The 17,071-nt window shown below is 38.5% G+C and overlaps 8 protein-coding genes across 8 annotated transcripts; 6 read left to right on the forward strand and 2 right to left on the reverse strand.

Moving 5' to 3' along the window:
• Positions 1-235: 235 nt before the first annotated feature.
• L201_006197 (uncharacterized protein) lies at positions 236-1,541 on the forward strand (the record flags this gene model as incomplete). Its single annotated transcript, XM_066221919.1, has 9 exons — positions 236-252; positions 315-345; positions 399-431; positions 489-574; positions 633-857; positions 922-980; positions 1,045-1,132; positions 1,186-1,259; positions 1,342-1,541. 9 exons carry the CDS (start codon positions 236-238, stop codon positions 1,539-1,541), a joined length of 813 nt encoding a protein of 270 aa, XP_066078016.1.
• A 611-nt stretch (positions 1,542-2,152) lies between these two features.
• L201_006198 (uncharacterized protein) lies at positions 2,153-4,455 on the forward strand (the record flags this gene model as incomplete). The annotated part of the gene is made up of 5 exons (XM_066221920.1): positions 2,153-2,625; positions 2,682-2,971; positions 3,045-3,224; positions 3,282-3,340; positions 3,406-4,455. The coding sequence occupies 5 exons, from the start codon at positions 2,153-2,155 to the stop codon at positions 4,453-4,455; spliced, it is 2,052 nt and encodes a 683-aa protein (XP_066078017.1).
• Positions 4,456-5,443: 988 nt separating this feature from the next.
• Positions 5,444-6,399, forward strand: L201_006199 (uncharacterized protein; the record flags this gene model as incomplete). The annotated part of the gene is made up of 5 exons (XM_066221921.1): positions 5,444-5,581; positions 5,685-5,839; positions 5,893-6,001; positions 6,070-6,208; positions 6,293-6,399. The coding sequence occupies 5 exons, from the start codon at positions 5,444-5,446 to the stop codon at positions 6,397-6,399; spliced, it is 648 nt and encodes a 215-aa protein (XP_066078018.1).
• Positions 6,400-8,169: 1,770 nt separating this feature from the next.
• On the forward strand, positions 8,170-9,162 carry L201_006200 (uncharacterized protein; the record flags this gene model as incomplete). The annotated part of the gene is made up of 5 exons (XM_066221922.1): positions 8,170-8,316; positions 8,470-8,627; positions 8,703-8,811; positions 8,890-9,028; positions 9,095-9,162. 5 exons carry the CDS (start codon positions 8,170-8,172, stop codon positions 9,160-9,162), a joined length of 621 nt encoding a protein of 206 aa, XP_066078019.1.
• A 988-nt stretch (positions 9,163-10,150) lies between these two features.
• Positions 10,151-11,236, reverse strand: L201_006201 (uncharacterized protein; the record flags this gene model as incomplete). The annotated part of the gene is made up of 6 exons (XM_066221923.1): positions 10,151-10,169; positions 10,232-10,316; positions 10,391-10,594; positions 10,683-10,698; positions 10,764-10,934; positions 10,991-11,236. 6 exons carry the CDS (start codon positions 11,234-11,236, stop codon positions 10,151-10,153), a joined length of 741 nt encoding a protein of 246 aa, XP_066078020.1.
• Positions 11,237-11,796: 560 nt separating this feature from the next.
• L201_006202 (uncharacterized protein) lies at positions 11,797-12,627 on the forward strand (the record flags this gene model as incomplete). Its single annotated transcript, XM_066221924.1, has 3 exons — positions 11,797-11,870; positions 11,940-12,173; positions 12,288-12,627. 3 exons carry the CDS (start codon positions 11,797-11,799, stop codon positions 12,625-12,627), a joined length of 648 nt encoding a protein of 215 aa, XP_066078021.1.
• Positions 12,628-13,282: 655 nt separating this feature from the next.
• Positions 13,283-14,729, reverse strand: L201_006203 (uncharacterized protein; the record flags this gene model as incomplete). The annotated part of the gene is made up of 8 exons (XM_066221925.1): positions 13,283-13,321; positions 13,392-13,507; positions 13,811-13,922; positions 13,996-14,076; positions 14,158-14,289; positions 14,387-14,491; positions 14,601-14,657; positions 14,721-14,729. 8 exons carry the CDS (start codon positions 14,727-14,729, stop codon positions 13,283-13,285), a joined length of 651 nt encoding a protein of 216 aa, XP_066078022.1.
• Positions 14,730-15,479: 750 nt separating this feature from the next.
• On the forward strand, positions 15,480-16,520 carry L201_006204 (uncharacterized protein; the record flags this gene model as incomplete). Its single annotated transcript, XM_066221926.1, has 5 exons — positions 15,480-15,552; positions 15,611-15,694; positions 15,804-15,844; positions 15,935-16,357; positions 16,419-16,520. The coding sequence occupies 5 exons, from the start codon at positions 15,480-15,482 to the stop codon at positions 16,518-16,520; spliced, it is 723 nt and encodes a 240-aa protein (XP_066078023.1).
• Positions 16,521-17,071: the final 551 nt, after the last annotated feature.

Consider the following 17,071-nt stretch of genomic DNA (forward strand, 5'->3'; position numbering starts at 1 on the left):
CTCAAACAATTGCAGGTGAAGCTGTAACCTTAAGTTAGCTGGAGTCGATAAGAAGTTGGTGAAGCTGGATGAAACCGGAAATCCCAATCACGTGATGCAGACCACGTGGCAGTCTGTTAATCGAGACCGAAGAAGGTATGCAATTGTGGGATAAGGTGGATGTTGCAGCTATTGATGTTATCTCTTTTCTTTGTATGCATACCTTATCAGAGCGTGTCTCCGTATAACAGGAAAGATGGCATTGAAGGCAGAGTGAGTGCTACGGATACATTAAAGACAGTTGCGCAATATTGATGCAGAGTTGCATTCCATAGGCAAGACTTATACCTCGATCCCTCTATCCGGGTAAGTCGTTTGTTTGAGAGGATGTAGCGGGTGCTGATAAACAACGAATACAGGATTGGGTGTTGATACCTATTACTCTTATCATGGTGAGTCGGAGTAGAGCCTCGCCTACACAGAAGAGTTGGACTGATACATTCACATAGGTGCTGGTCGGTGTACTACGACACTACGTCACCCTTTTACTCAATTCTCCCCCGAAGAAACAACCTGCTGCAGCAGTACGAGAACAGTTAGTCAGCTACGCTTTGAATGTCATTCGACAAACAGCTGATGAGGTGAATCTTTAGACGAGCATTAGGGCGAGCAGTTCTATTGAGGAATTCAGCACCCTTATCACCATTACATCCGGCTCAATATAGATCATTCTCAACTTCCTTCGCTTCGGCTTTAGCTTCTGGCGAATACCTTAAACCAGTAGTGAAAAAAGCAGATGATGAAGGTCCAGCAAATCCCTTTGATAATGGTCAAATGGATAATATGATGGATGGTATGAAAAAACAAGGTGTAATGATGTAAGTAATTTCTCTTAATCTAGAGTAGAAGAAACAAGCAGCTGATCAATGGGAATCTCAATAGGGTCCCAAATATGGTCATTATGCAATATATCAACGTATTCTTTTCTGGATTCGTATTGAGTAAGCTGCCAATCTCCGCTGAATAGCTCTTACTAAACAAGATTTACTGATCGAACTCTACTAGTGAGATTACCCTTCCCCTTGACTGCCGGTTTCAAATCCCTCTTATCGCGAGATATTCCTATGCCTGATTTAGATGTTAGATGGGTATCGTAAGTGCAATCTTGTTTGAAATGACAACAAGACTGATTGTTGCGATATTTAGAGCATTGTCGTGGTACTTCCTCAACCTGTTCGGATTAAACGGTGTATTCAAGCTTATTCTGGGCTCAAACAATTGTAAGTATACGTTGTCCACAGATCAGTACTGTGCTATATTGGTTCATTTCTCGTATATTCCTCTGACTCACTTCACATCTAGCTGCCGTCGACACTAGAGATCTTTCCGCAATGGCCTCACTTTCAGGTGCAGGTGGAGGAATGATGGGTGGACCTGGTCAACCAGATATGACAAAGTTGTTTAAGAGTGAAGTCGAGAATCTAGCTTTAGCTGAAGGAATGTATAAATGGGTTGGCGAGGGTATAGAAGATCGTGTATTGAAAAGTTGGGACAAGCTATAGGTTTCTCAATAGTAAGCAAAGGGGGTCTGGGTGAGGTAAAATGCAATCTTGCTTGTCAACATTACTCTCTTCTCCTTTCCACTTGACATAAATGGCTGAAGGTAACAGATTGACTAGGAAAAGGACGCTAACGTGAACCAAGAGGTTATCATTCGATAAAACTCCTGAAAGGATGGGGTTGTTTATCTCTTACTTACTTCAAATATCATTATCCTTTCAGAGATTTTCCTTTGAATTACCCCTTAACCTGAAAATCAGACCTGAAGACAGTATAGAATAATTGATCAATACACAAGCCAATCATGTATGTCAGTGGTCGATATTACCTCTTGCACCTCGATTCACAATCGACATTGTTGTAGCACACGAACAAAATCACCTGCTTTCGGATCATCTCAGAAACCATCTGGATTGAAAGATACCAGCTTTCGATACTATTGTATTTACAGACACCTTGTTTCCTACCTATTTGGCCCACTATCGCTTCCAACTATCGTACTATCATTTTTCTATTTCTTTACCTTCAAACCTGGTGTCTATAGTTTCCATTTCTGTATATTTGACTTACGTGGACTTGGTACTGACCTTTTAGGTCAACTCGCCCCAGCAGGATGTCTGCTGCTTCGATAACTCAAGAAGATCCTGTATTGGATGTCGGATCGGCAACCAGTCATGAAATCGATACAGCATCAACTACCCTAATCAGCAGTCAAGCCTCTCAAGCGACAAGAATCGTAATAGCCGAACCTACCTCGACTCATACCGCCAATACACCTTCAACTTCTACTCTTAACAGTGAGGAGACCGACCAACAAACATTCACTTCATTCGCGTCGCCTTCTTCGCACACTTCGAGTACAACAGGACAAACAACCAGTTCTGCAAAAGAAACAAGTACTTCTACTCTGGCTGAGCCAAATGCAACTTCTACTTCACCTAAGAATCCAAATTCGACATCTAGTACTGCAAGCAAAGAAAGCACTACTACCTCACCTGCTGCTACTAGTAGTACTACAACCGATGAGTCTTCTATCGTCACATCTTCTTCAGACTCAAGCTCATCAAGTACTATGGAAATGACTCAGTAAGTCAATGGTCATTTGTTTACGACAGAATGCTGACTTTCTGTACTATACTCAGGAGCTCATCCTCATCCATACCGCCCCTTCCCTCTGCTGAACCTCTCTTTACATCATCATCAACTGCCTCAAATCCAGAAACCACCTCATTCGCCTTCGCTGAACCTACCTCGTCAGGAGTCTCCTCTTGGTCCTCCTCCCCCAATGCCGAAGAACACAAAACGTTAAACCCTTCTGATCTGAATTTAGCTCATGTTCAAGTCGATGCAAGTTCTGCTACTTCCTCTTCTTCTGGGACCAGAACCTCCGCTACGACCGCTGCATCAGGAACAGCGCAATCGTCCATAACAGGTTAGCTCTATCCACCCGTTACCAATTGACTGCCAATTGACTGAATACTAATGTGCCTATATGAACCTTACAGACGATCCTTCTGACGAACCTATTACAACCGAAATTACATCTGCAACTCAAGACACATTCCCATCCGATAATGCCGCACCGATTTCTTCCTCACTTACCGATGCTGATTCTGCTCATTCAAGCTCTAATTCTGACACGAAAAATGGCGGGGGAGCCAAAATGAGTTCAGGAGCTATTGTCGGTGAGCCAGCTGAAAGGTTGCTAAAATACATCCAGCTAATATACCCTTCATCTACAGGCATAGTAGCTGGTATACTTGTTGGAATGGCTCTTCTGTATCTCATATGGTATAATTGGGTGAGTGATTTGCTATATTTATATGTGTATGTGGTACGACCACTGATATCTTTTCTCCAACCTAGCGAAAGAAAAAGGCTCGCGAAGCTTTGCTCGACGATACCGTTGATCCCAATGACGAGAAATTCTCACCCACGATGATGAATTATAATCGGACTACTAGATCCTCATTTGGTGCAGCTGATCCGATCACACCATATACCTATAGACTAAAAGGTAATAACATTAACGGTGTAAAAAATCGAAATACCTATAACACTAATTTGACTGATGATGATGAGGATTGGTTTGATCCTAACATCATCCAAAACGATGAGAATCAAAGAAGAAAACAAGAACAGGATGAACAATTTATACAATACGATAAGAACGAGAATAATACTGCGAACCCATTCGAAGATAATCTATTCCATCCAACTAAACCTACAAGCGATGGCAGAACTCCGTACTTCCTAGGAGATGATGAAGAGGAAGATCGAAAAGAAATCAGAGCATCATTAGCAGAAGATCTAAGTCCTGAATTACAATTAAGACCAAGATCGACTTATTCCTCTTATTCAAATCAGACTGATTTTGTTGAAAATCCTTTCGTACCGCCATTACCAGAAAAATCATCATTCAACCAATATAATTATAGTCATAATCAATACGGTGGACTGAATAGACATGGTACAAATAAAACGGTTAGAACTATACCTGCGGTTCCAGATGATGTTGATATTGATGATGATTCAAGTTTGTTTGAATTTGATCATATTAGTGATAAATCAACTACATATCCAGAGAAGAATCAAAAGAAAGCTGAAACACCAAACTATTCAAGGAAATCTCTAGAAACTAACTCAAAATCAATATCATTCTCCAGACCACAATCGGAATTCTCTGAACCATCAACATCAAATTTATTACCGTGGATAAACAAATCACAGTACGAATATAATGAGAATGTTTCACCTGTACCTCCTTTACCATTCAAAAACAAAAGAGAAAAAGATAAAGAAATAAAAAAGGATAGAGAACCACCAAGAGCAATGATGTCACAAACTCCTAATTTAGAAATTCCAAAAGGTCATGGTGGTGAATTAGCAGAAATACCTATACCTACTTTCAGATAAAGTATGTCGAGTAGAGGATACCCATGCTATCTATCACAGGACATTTACATACGTATACCTAAACTGTACATACATATTAAATCAAAAGAAAACCTCAAATCAGTTTACTTAGATTTAGAAGAACATAAATTATAATAACATTTGTAGACCGTTTATATGTGGTGCTGTGTATGATGATGATGATGATGATGATGATGAACCTACGTTGGCCTGTCCATTACTTCTGTATCAAAGCTTCACGAAGTGTTACTAAACAACCCCTTCATCGGCACCTTTCAGGGTCACACACTACACAGACCTCTTTCTTCGTCAGACATCCTCCTTACACACGTCAGAGGCTTTTCACTAGCACTATAAGCATATTTAGCTTGAAACGTGATAATTTCGTTCCTATTCCAACGATAATAAAACTGCGGTAAGTGATCAATGCAATTCCATTAGTATGGTATTTGAGTATGGTTTAATTAAACGCTCAGATCGTATCGACCGGCTTTGTGAGGTCCAACTGTAATTAGCTCGATTGCAGGCGACGTTGCGTTTAAGTAGTTTAAAGTAATTTGAGATATATCTATGCATACATCCTCCAAGAGGTCAGTGATGGCGAGTAGTATCAAATTGATAGCGTTGAGCTACACATAAACACCTTTTAAACTGTATATCTAACTTGGTGTTTCAATCTAGTCAACCAGGGTGACGGATTTCAACCTCCTTCAAACAGTACTAAATGTTATACCCTACTTGAGAGACGTAAACAACGCATATTCGTATTTTTGAGAAGACTTTTCAATAGAAATTTTAGTCAAGATGCAAGATATATAAAGAGGGTATTCCACCTTTTTCACTTCTTGTTTTTTTCTCTTCTTTAATCACAAACAAACGTTTAACAAATAATCTGCCAACTTAATTCACATTCATTTCTCTAAAATCCCGCATCACAAATTATCCCCCTTTCAAAACCTTTATATATACTTCAGATAAATTATAAAAAATGAGATTCGCTCCTCTTTTATGCGCTTTACCTTTAATCGGTTCAGTTTTCGCTGCTCCAACCCCAGTCAAAGAAACTTCAATTGTCACTAGAGATGTTGACGTTTTAGCTATTGTTACTCAACTTGAAGCTGATGTTGTAAGTTTTTCGGTTTTGAAGAATTACGTCCCTACTGCTATCCTGTATTTACTATGATTGTATAATGTTATTTCGATGCTGAGTATACCACCACCGTTTATAGCAAGCCGCCGGTTCCCTCTCAAACCTCTCAGTTGAAGCTGAAGTAACCGCCTGTCTCGAAGTTGTAGTTGGCGCTTTCAACACTTGTGGTGCCGCCTTAGGTATCGAACTTGATTTAGATGTTGAAGCTGATGTAGCTGTTGCTGCTCTTGCCAAGTGAGTTTATATCTCACTATTCTTAAGAATACCATACTGATAACTCTACTTAGGAGACAAGACGTTTCTCAAGAAGTCGCTCAAGTTCTCGCTAGAGTTGTTGTCCAAGTCAACGTCCTCGTTTCTTCAATCCACCCTGATATCGCTGCCATCTCTATCGTTGTGAGTTATCAATGGCTATTCAGTGACAAAATGCATGATTAAGTACTAATTATCAGTAATTTGGATAGGCCAAACTCCTTTCCCAGATTGACTCTGTTCTCTGTTCAATCCTCCATGGTGTTGATGCTATCCTCGCTGGTGTCCTTGGACTCGTCGCCAACATCCTCGTTGACCTCAAATGTGTTCTCTCACCTCTCCTCGGTGGTGGTAAGTTAAGTTATGCTCTTTTTCTGAATATAACAACATACGTGACTCGGCTTTGCAGTCTACTAATACATGTGGTCTCCTTAGTTCTCGGTCTTCTCGATGGTCTTGTCGGTGTTCTCTTAAAAGGTCTCGTCGGTGCCGTTGGTGGTGCTGTCGGTGGTCTCGTTGGAGGTCTCTTAGGTGGTCAATAAATTCATTGTACATGCTGCATACAATAAAGCCATAGATTTACTCTCTCAGTCAATCACATTGGACATTCATAAATCGCTTGTTTCCATAAATCAATCCTGTAGTAATCTTCTCCATTGAACTACGTATAATGCCCTTTGAAGAAATTCTTTAATTCCGCTTAATACGAATGTAGCAAGCTGTTCACTATAATTTCGCATAAATTTGCATAAATGACTCCTACCTCATCCAGGTTACAGGAAGTCTGTTTTTATTTCTGCATATTTGTGTTGTCGAATTCTTTCTTGCTCAGAAATAGGTCACAGTGTTCAATGTCGTGTTCTTTCATTTGCTCGTACTCCCGCCACTACCAGAGTACAGTGCTCTGGCTTATCGGTACTCAAAATACGGCCCCCCTGAATGCCACTGGAATCTTGTCATCCATCGGCCGATGAAGCAGATAGAACCTCATCCTTCCACTTGCTTGCTTCTTTCTAGGATCAACATACAGTACAGTACACGACGAGCTTTTGATCGGAATGCACAACTAGTCAATTCCGTTGGCATTACTTCGATTTACCGCTTCGGTACCGTCGCCGCTGCCAATATTCCCATGCAAGATGAGAAATCTGTGTTACGAAGGTTACGAATGTTACCGAAACCAATCAGTGTTGTACATAGTTGACAGTAAGTATAGTGATAGGATCATCATGGGAATCAGGATTGCAACCTGTTTGCATCTCGGAGTCATTTTGCCGATCACTTAGCGCCACATCCATCATCTCCATCAAGTGATTCTAGACACAATCATTAAAATCGAAGTAAGTGATTGTGGGAACTTGTTGTGTATGCTTCTTCATATAATGAATTCAGGCGGATCAACTTGATACGGTCACCGAAACACGATGTCTGTCCTGTATTGTTGATCATCTTGATATAATGCTCACTATTTATCCGTTGGTGAGCTAGCGATTTATATCCCTCGGACCCAAAATATATCTAGCCTCAATGCCAAGCTTCCTTTTTTGAGCTTTTTATTGTTCTCAAGACGGAGATAGGAAGTGACTAGAATAGAATCATCCCATGGCGCCCATCAATATGTGTGGGGCATTGTACTAAAACAATCAGGTACAGTGAATACACATTAAATGATGGTGATGGTTACCATACCTTTGGTCGAAATTCAGCTTCTCCGAGGCGTGTTGATTGTCTCGAAAGAGACTATTCCCACATTGATCCTTATCTTGCGCTCGCTTAAGTGATATGAGCTGACAGCTCATCAGTGGACTTCAGTCTGGAATTACCTTGTCTCCACCCTTTGACGTCTCAGATTTCAGAAGAACAATGCCACTTTCACCTTTCACCTTAAAAACAAACAATACCTCCTTCATCTCTTTCACATTCATCAAGTTCTAGCTCTTCATTACCTTGTTCGCTTCAGGTATAGTAGATATTCGGAGTGAGCATTCCGATCATGATGAAAATTCGCTTATTGTTCAGCTACAAATAAAGTGAATTCTGATCCAGCTTGATCCGCTTTGACCTTCGCTACTGCTGGTCGGGATGATGTGGATGAGATTACTACTGTAACAAATCATGAAAGTGCAAGTTGGAGTTTACGATTTTAAGACAAGGTCATCCAAGTCTGAAAAAGGTATAAATACCCCTTGGATCTCTTCATTTTCGATATCGTTTCTTCACCAACAATCTTCTTTACTCATGCACTCTTACCTTCTAAAGCCTTATAAACTTTCTAACCAAACCAAATCAATTCAATCAAATCAACAATTAAGATGCGATTCACTTCACTTCTTTTCGCCTTACCATTAATTGGTTCAGTCTTTTCTGCTCCTGCACCAATCAATGAAGTAAATGAAATTGCTCTTGCTAAAAGAGATGTTGATGTTGTTCAAACTGTTCAAGAACTCGCTAACACCGTTGTAAGTAAACTATTTCCCTTTCTTATCTTGCTCTTTTGACTATATCACTTTACTCCACTTCTCTTTACTTTCTTCTCCCCTCATCTTCATTCTCATCCCATTCACCACTGAGAAAAGTTCACAGAAAACTAATTGGTACTTCTCTTACTTTAGCACGGATTCCAACCATTCACTTCTGCTTCAACTGAAATTGAAGTTGAGGCTACTTTAGAAATCATCGTTGGCGCTCTGGAAAAATGCGGTAACACCCTTGGTATTGATCTTTCACTCAACATTGACGCTAACGTTGTCATTGGTGCTGTCTTTGCTCCGTGAGTTCAACTCATAAATTTATCTTCCTACTTTCAGATATATGAACTAACATCTTGATCTATACACCCTTCTAGCCACGGTAACATCAAACAAGAAGTCGCTGATATCCTCGTCAAAGTCCTTGTTGATATCAACGTTATTGTCAAATCAATTAAACCTGAATTCAAGAACAAGCCTAAATGCGTAAGTTGTCTTCTTATCTTTTCTGATCGTATCACCGAAGGATAGTTAGCTGATAAGATACCACTTTCACCCTTACAGAAAGCCTTACTTGCTAGAATCGATATCGTCATCGGTTTAGTCCTCAAAGGTCTTTCAACCATCATCTCAGGTTTACTCTTCCTCGTCGGTACCCTCCTTATCTCTCTCGGTGTTGTCCTCAACGGTGTTCTTGCTATCGGTAAGTATTCACACTTGATACCTTCTTTCTCATGACGACTGACTCATATACTACCTCCTCTTATAGTCCTCAAACTCCTCCTCGGTGTCCTCGGTTCACTCTTAGGTGGTTTACTCTGTGGCTGTATCCTTTAAGCCACTAACAAGTGATTACTTTTGATAAATTCTTTTTTTCCCTTATTTCATCTTCACTCTTTCAGATGATTTATTGAAAATTAGATCTTACATTTATCAAAGTTTATACTACAGGTAAAATATCTCTTGTAATCGTTCTATAAAAAGTGATTTGATTGATATTCTGATTTGGTTTCTCCCTTATTCTGCTTCTGCTTTCTGAATATTTGTTGATTAGGATTGGGATATCATTTTTAATTCTTTATTATACGTCATATTTTACCTTTTATCGGTCATATCATCTTTTATACACTTGTACAGGAATATCGGTTTATGCATGGTTATTTTAAACTCAACTATATTGAAATTGTCCAATCAAGTCTTGTTGACCATAAACCACATAAAGATTGACAAAAGTTATTTGTAAAGTTGTTGCAGCCTGGACAAGTCCTGTTGCTATGTTGAGATTTTAGAACCAGCAACACTTGTATGAAGCCATCGCAACTGAGATGAAGTAGCGTTACCATTAAACCTACGCCTTTATACAACTAGGCGGTGCTATATTTGCAGATGAGTATTTCTTCACTGAGCCATTATATGCATGATTATCCGTTCATAATTATTCATAATATGAAATTTGTTTATTTACAACGTTTTTGGTGATTATTATACAACGGGATGAAGTGATAATTCGAAGTGAAATGGATTGATCTTATACAATGAGCTGGATATATGTGTAAACAAGGCGATAGATCAATTATATACAACGTCTTGATTGGAATATCGATGTGAACAAGGAAGAGCTAGTGGTCTAATCGTTAGATTGGTAAGTTAAATCAATGACAAGCTTGATATCAACTCACTAATCCGTCTTTATCGGATAATGAAATGGGTTGATCACATATTTATACGCTAGATTGAATGGGAAGGAGAGCCAGAAATGATGACACAGAGAGCTCGGATATTGGCATTTGAAACACATATACGGTATACCCAGATCTGTTGATGATCAATCATGTGTTTTGAGACTGAAAATCAAAGTGGAAATCAGTTTACAGCAATAACACTTGAATGACCGACCTAAACTTACCTGAGGAATATAGAACGACCGTCAACACGACGCTTTAATTGATTTATCTCGCTCTCCTCATCTTCATCTACTTTTGGTGTTGATCCTTGAACCATGCAGCGATCTTCAGGTAAGTAAAGGATAGTAGAGGCGATTCGTAAAAAACTTTACGATATATACGATCGTAAGTGACTTTAAGGGCTAATTTGGTAGCATGTATGAATGCTGGAGTTAAATGTTCAATCAGAGTATCTTCTTTCAATTTGAATGGATAGTCTGAAAGTTCTTTGTCTTCAAATTCAACAGAAGGTTTGTACCATTTGAGAGGAATGTGACCCTTTAGTTCGCTCTTTCTGAATAAGCCCATCGCTCTGTCCAATTCAACTAATCAAAGCCAAAAAATGACAACGTCAGCGCCAGGAAGCAGACGATTTGTATACGAGTCGAGATTGAAGCGAGCAAGAATACTTACAAAATATTGGTTGAAACTAAAATAGCATATTTTTTACCAGCATGTCTGTCTGTGTATCTTATAGCATAACGGATGACTTACCACTGCACGTACTATACTCAAGTCATTGAAAAGTGTTTCAACATCTTCTCCCCGGAAATCGAAATTAGCGTGCCACCTTTTGACAAGTTCGTATTGTAAGCCAGAGTGAAATTTAAGATAATCTACTACTCCTAACCAAGCTTTGGAGAGGTCAATTCTAGTGATAGTAACCTAAAGAAGCCCATATTAGCTATTCCGAGCGAGAAATTAACTGATTATTTACTTACACATTGTCCATTATCCAGTTGATCACTAAATTCTGTAAAGTATAAACGGTTATTCCATAAGGGTAAGAAAGGTAATCTGTAAGATTGCTCATCCCGTAGGTATGACAATATTCTTGATTTCTTCGGTGGCGTCAATGTAATCAAAAATGGCGGTGAAGCAGTTTCTACAACCAAATTATGCCCTCTAATCTCAGAAGGAGGCTGGGATACAGGGAGATTTGCGTACAGCTTGGTATTGGATGACATGAGTTGTCTTGCTGCTGTAGGTGGTGAAAGATGGATCTGTTTATAAAAGTATAGTATTGAAAGAGAAGGTGAAAAGTTTGTAAGAGAGAAAAGCGAGATTCAATAATCTCGTATAAAGGTTAACCTTAGTGAGCATACAGTAAACATCTGTCAGAATACCCTTTTACCTGATAGGAGTCGTAAAGTGAGATCACACCTCAAATCAAGCAAAAAATGAATGTTGGTTCTATAGCCTTTTTATTTTGATTCCTCTCAGAACTTGTCGGTCGTCTAATTCGATGGAAGACATAACTGATTATGCATAATTATACATGAAAGTAAAATATATGGTAATACTCGTTCTATGACCACTCGTTATTTTTCGGGTGGACTACCTCCACTTTCACTTTTCATGTCAGAAAATGAAAGTGAAAATGAAATTTGCTGATTATTTAGCAACTTGTCTTTTGGTATATCCTGATTTCAAGTGGTTTTACTACTTTAAATATCTCCAAGAAGCTTAAACTTAAGCATTTACCCAAGAAGAAGATTGAGAAGGAACGTTTTCCTGACAACTCAATATGGATGTAGATTCAGATCACCGGACCAACGGTGAAGATGATGTTTTGGATGAGATCACAAATATGGAATCCAAGTGAGTAATCCTATTGTTGGGAAAGCACGTATATTCTAGCTCTTCACTGAATTATTCTCTCCGCTACAGGTTCTATCAACAAGGATATCAAGATGGATTTGATCATGGTAAATTACATGGATTATTCGAAGGTAGAGAATTAGGTAAAGAGAAAGCATGGGAATTATGGGAAGAAGTTGGATTTTATCAAGGTTTAGCTGAAACTTATATCACTTTATTAAATAACAATGAAGAGTTAATCAAGGGGAAAGATGGTATTGGTGGTGCAGGTTTAGGTGGTGGAAGGAAAGGTAAAGATGCTAGGTGAGTACTAAATCTAATTTCCAAACGTTAATCGAGCTTTGATATAAGATGAACCATACCAAATACTGATTATTGATGATTCGTTATACTCCTATCCTACCTATTTATGTATAGGATAATCAATCACGCTCAAATCTTATTAGGTTTAATCGATTCTTTTCCAACTATAAATCCATCACAACCTCAATCATCATCTAACCCTCCAACATCGACATCGGAATCTGTATTATCAAGTGGATTGGAATCAAAGGAAATAGATTTATCAAATTTAATATCAAATATTAGATCAAGATATAAATTATTATGTTCAAGTTTAAATATAAAACCAAGATTACAAACTGCTCAATTCATTGAAGCTATTCCAGGTTCAGGTGCATCAAATATCACTAGTGAAGTACAAGAAGGTATTGAAGGTCCTGTTAAAGGTGTTGATACTAGACAACTTAGGTTTTAAGGATGGCTCAATTTTACTTCGTAAAAGGCGAAACTTCCGATTAACTGTTTTCAAAAGATCATGGTACAATACCATCAACTCAAGCTACCTCATGATATTGTTGTAAATTCGATTATCGTCATCTCTGAATTGGCTCAGCAGATCTCAAATATGGGACAATCAGATCATATAACGAATAACGCCTTATTCGATAAACACAATTGCCAAACTGGGTCAAGTTTGCTAATCATATCACAAAACTAAATCAACTCGTGTCCATATACACATTCAAAACCGCTGTGATAGGTTCCTACCGAATGTTTAATATAGTCAATGGAATGGAAAAGGGTTAGAGTGGAATACAAAAGTTCAACGGTATACATAATACAGTAGTGAAAACATCGTAACCGCATCTCATATGAACCAGGAAGTAACCATCTCAGTATATACGATGATATGCAGTTGTGCTTTCTTGTATATGTATATCTACTTAAATTCTCGTACATACAAAAAAAATACATGAGATAAAGCCAAAAAATCTTATGGTAGGTGTATATATATATATATATGTATGTATCACTTTAGCAAATCTCAAACCTTAGAGTCTCTTCAATCTATTGACACAATCCCAACAAGCATACATTGTATTGATCTACCTCCTCTCATACTATTACCACTACCTTGCAACTTCTGCCGTGGGTGAATTTGTTTGTCCCTGTTGATTCATTTGATCGGTCAGTCAAGGTCATTATGATTCGACATCAAACAATTGGTATGTAACTTACCAATTCCTCGATTGGAGCAGAATCTACGAAATCAGGTAAAGCAGTTGAATCTTGTAAATAAGATGGGGTTTCATTTTCACCTATAGGTTCATCATCTAATCCTAAAGCGTCTAATTCTGTATGATAATCGTAATGTTAGCTTTATATCGAGAATGATGGCTATTCTTCCTATCCTATCCATGTTTTGGTTCATCCTTCTAATATATTTCCCCTTCTTCGTATTACTTATCCCCGCTCTTCTCCTCCCCTAAACTCTTTTCCCTTCCCCTTGCCTTGCCTTTGCGTGTGTCCTCAATGTTGGCTCCCGCTTTGCCTTTCCCTTCCTCTTCATTCCCTTGCCCTTGACTGCCTGCTAATCCAAACTTCATGCTAACTAATTTCTTCTTTTTCTAAATTACCGAGACACCACAACAACTCACCAGCCTGTAAATCTGCCTCATCAACTTCGTCAGGTACACCATAACTTCTACCTAAAGATTCTTGTATATCATTTGCTTGTTCAATCAAATCTTCCATATCGTAGTGAATACTCTAATTGGATTATGCCGTATAATACGTCAGCTTGTCTTCCAAACTTAAATAGCTAACGGAATTTGAAGCTTACCTCTATCTTATCGATATCAATACCTTTATATTGTTTCTTCATTTCTTTATTAGCTACTTTCATTGCATCTACTGTCGCCATCTATGTATCGTAAGAGCGTTTATATGCATTAGCTTGTTTCTTCGTCGCAGATATATTCTTCAAGAAGCACATTCAATTTACAGTATTCTTCAGATTCTCAGTTGTCATGGCAGCTTGTTCCATATTATAAGATTGTTGCTGTAATTGTAATAATTGATTTTCATACATTCTTTTCTGCTTTAATACTCTTAATGCACGTTGCTGAACTGCTGCCTATAAACCCAAACATTAATATCAGTAAATCACTTCATATTAATCATTGTCAAATATAGGAATGATATATATCGATACAATCCTAAAACGGACTCACTTTACCTGGACCTTCTCTCATTTTAGCCATTTGACCTTTGAATACACCTAATTCTGCATCTAATTTCTTTATTTTAACTTCCACTGATCCCATACGTGCGTCTGTCTATGGTACATATCGGTTATTAGCTTTAATTGTAATATATGATGTTCTAGTAATCTTCAAATGACCAGGAGAGGAAAGAAGTGGTATCAGGTGAGTTAGTTTTACTTACCGATGTTATAGCATCGGTCAAAGATGGCTTTGGTTTAGCTTTATTACTACCGAATATCTATTAAGTTGGTTGTAGAGTCAGCTAAGAATTATAAGTTTGATCCCACTGAGTATAACTAACTCTGTTCATTCTGTACGTTGGCTTTTATTCTCAGAGACCAAAGAGAGATAAATTGACGGATTTAAAATATATTTATTGATATATCGATATATCGATATATGAAGTCCTGTCTTGCTTTTTGGCTTGATGATCTAAAGATTCTCGATGTGACTATGCCGATTTGCGTCTGATTTGATTCCTTTGAGTGACCCTCCAAGTTGTTAATAAGCGGTTCAAGAGGAAAACAGGATTTCAATGGATTCGCCTTTGTTCAAGATCCGATAAATGAAGAACAAGCTGATTTGATGAATATTGGCTTTGTGATTAGGTTATTGGTGGCTTGATGGCAATTGAGTATCCGATATACAATATACAAACTAGACGTTCTGGATGTTTATCGAGATGAATAAATATATAAGGTCATCACAAAAATGATACAGCTAACAAGCTAGAAGCAACCTAATGATGGCATGGTGGGTATGATGATTGAATGATGGGTGGCAACGTGGTCTTTTAGCGTAACCTACACGTGGCTCAATGCGGGGTTTGTTTGTGGGGAAGTGTGATCACCAAAGTTTGACTGGATTTAAGGTGGGTGAGGAGGAAGAACAAGATGATGGTGATGGAAAGAGAAATGATGACGGACAACATATTTCTTGATTGCTTCTTATACGCATTGAAACTTGTTGACTGTTTCTCACATGTCATGATGTGACCGATCTCTCCAGATACCAACTTCATCGTAACAACCTTCCAATAAACATAGCTACCAAATGCATCATGGTAGAACCATCAACCTCTTTCCTCAGCTTGGTAGCTACGTTACTGCACGCTCTTCCTCCTACTTTACCTAGTAAGCTACGTAGTGGACTGCCTTGTTTCAGCAATCTCTAGCTTACTCTTCTCTTCAGTACCCGATACCCTTCTACTGCAGCTGCATGCGATATTTGGGCCTATGTTGCTATCCGCTTTGCAGCTAGTTGATAAACGAGAAGGTCAGTTTTACCATTGTTACCATTGTTGAACCCTTTGACCATTTATATAAGAGACGTTTCAGCTATTTTGTGATCGTCAAACATCCAGCTGATATCTTCTTCCTAACAGTTGTCAGAGTGTCCCTTCCTTCTGATCGACATGTTTACCAGGTTAGTAAATATGGGTGAAACAATACCAGAACAAAGCGACTGGAATCCTGCATAACCTTCAAAGCTAAGATATTATGATTACACTTCTAGGTATCTTCATCATCCGGTAAAAACTATACAATTCACTTAAACCCACCTTCACCTAATCCAATCACACCGATGAATATACCCATCATACCTAAATTACCTGAAATACCTTATACTACAAGTGACTCACAAGCTGAAAGTATACCACGTACACCTTCGCCGCCACCTTCGCAAGCATTCAATCAGCTGTTAGCTTCCCCATCAGATACCAATCCAAATGTAAATGATAATTGGAACATACGAAATACACCTTCACCCACCTTACTAAAATCAGAAACTAAATCAATCGTTAACTTGGATCAGAAAGATGTTGAAAATTCACTGAAAAGAGAAAGGATAATTGAATTAGCAAATAATCTGAAAAGTATGTATTGTCCTTGTGCAGGTTGGAGTTATGGTTGTTTAGCAGGAGAAAAGAATATCATGGTGAGTAACAGGTATTTGAACCTTGAAGTACCCATCACTGATTCCTCATCCTATTTAACAGTGCAAACACATTCTAGCAATTATCATAGCTCATAAAACGAATAGAGACATAAAAGCGGAAATAGGAGTTGGAGGAGTAGCTGGATTATTGGGTTTATCGTAAAATCCAATTTATCGGGTTAGTCACCCTTGTTGTAAGCATTCATCGCATATGTTTCGTTAGCATCACTAGTCTTCCATACACAGTATCATAGAGCACTTAGCATAGTATCCTGTATCCATCATATGCATATAAAAGCATCAATGACAACGTAGAGTAGATGACTAAGCATAATACCAATGCATCGTCATTTGAAGTCTATGCATGGGAGCCACTTTATATACAGGAAACCTCTGGCATTTACTCGCGACGATTTTGATTTCCCGGCCCTGATGAGATGTGATTGATTACCTGTCCTCAAGTCACGTGAGTTACAGGTAATAATCAAAATTACCTTTTATGGTATTTTCCCATTGCAAGCGTGGTCCTGGTTTAGAGTGGTGTGTGTAGTGTAGTGTGTATTGGTTTTAGTGTTTGTTATCGTCTCTCTGTCTCTCTCTCTTTTACTATAGTGATATCACCAAATATCCTTTCAATATCGTCTATTCACACCCTTTCGTTATCACTTCTACTATAGTATCCTTTCAACACACAGCCTGTCATTTGCATCTTCC

This window comes from Kwoniella dendrophila, chromosome 8 (genome assembly GCF_036810415.1).
Source record: "Kwoniella dendrophila CBS 6074 chromosome 8, complete sequence".
Lineage (NCBI taxonomy): Eukaryota > Fungi > Basidiomycota > Tremellomycetes > Tremellales > Cryptococcaceae > Kwoniella > Kwoniella dendrophila.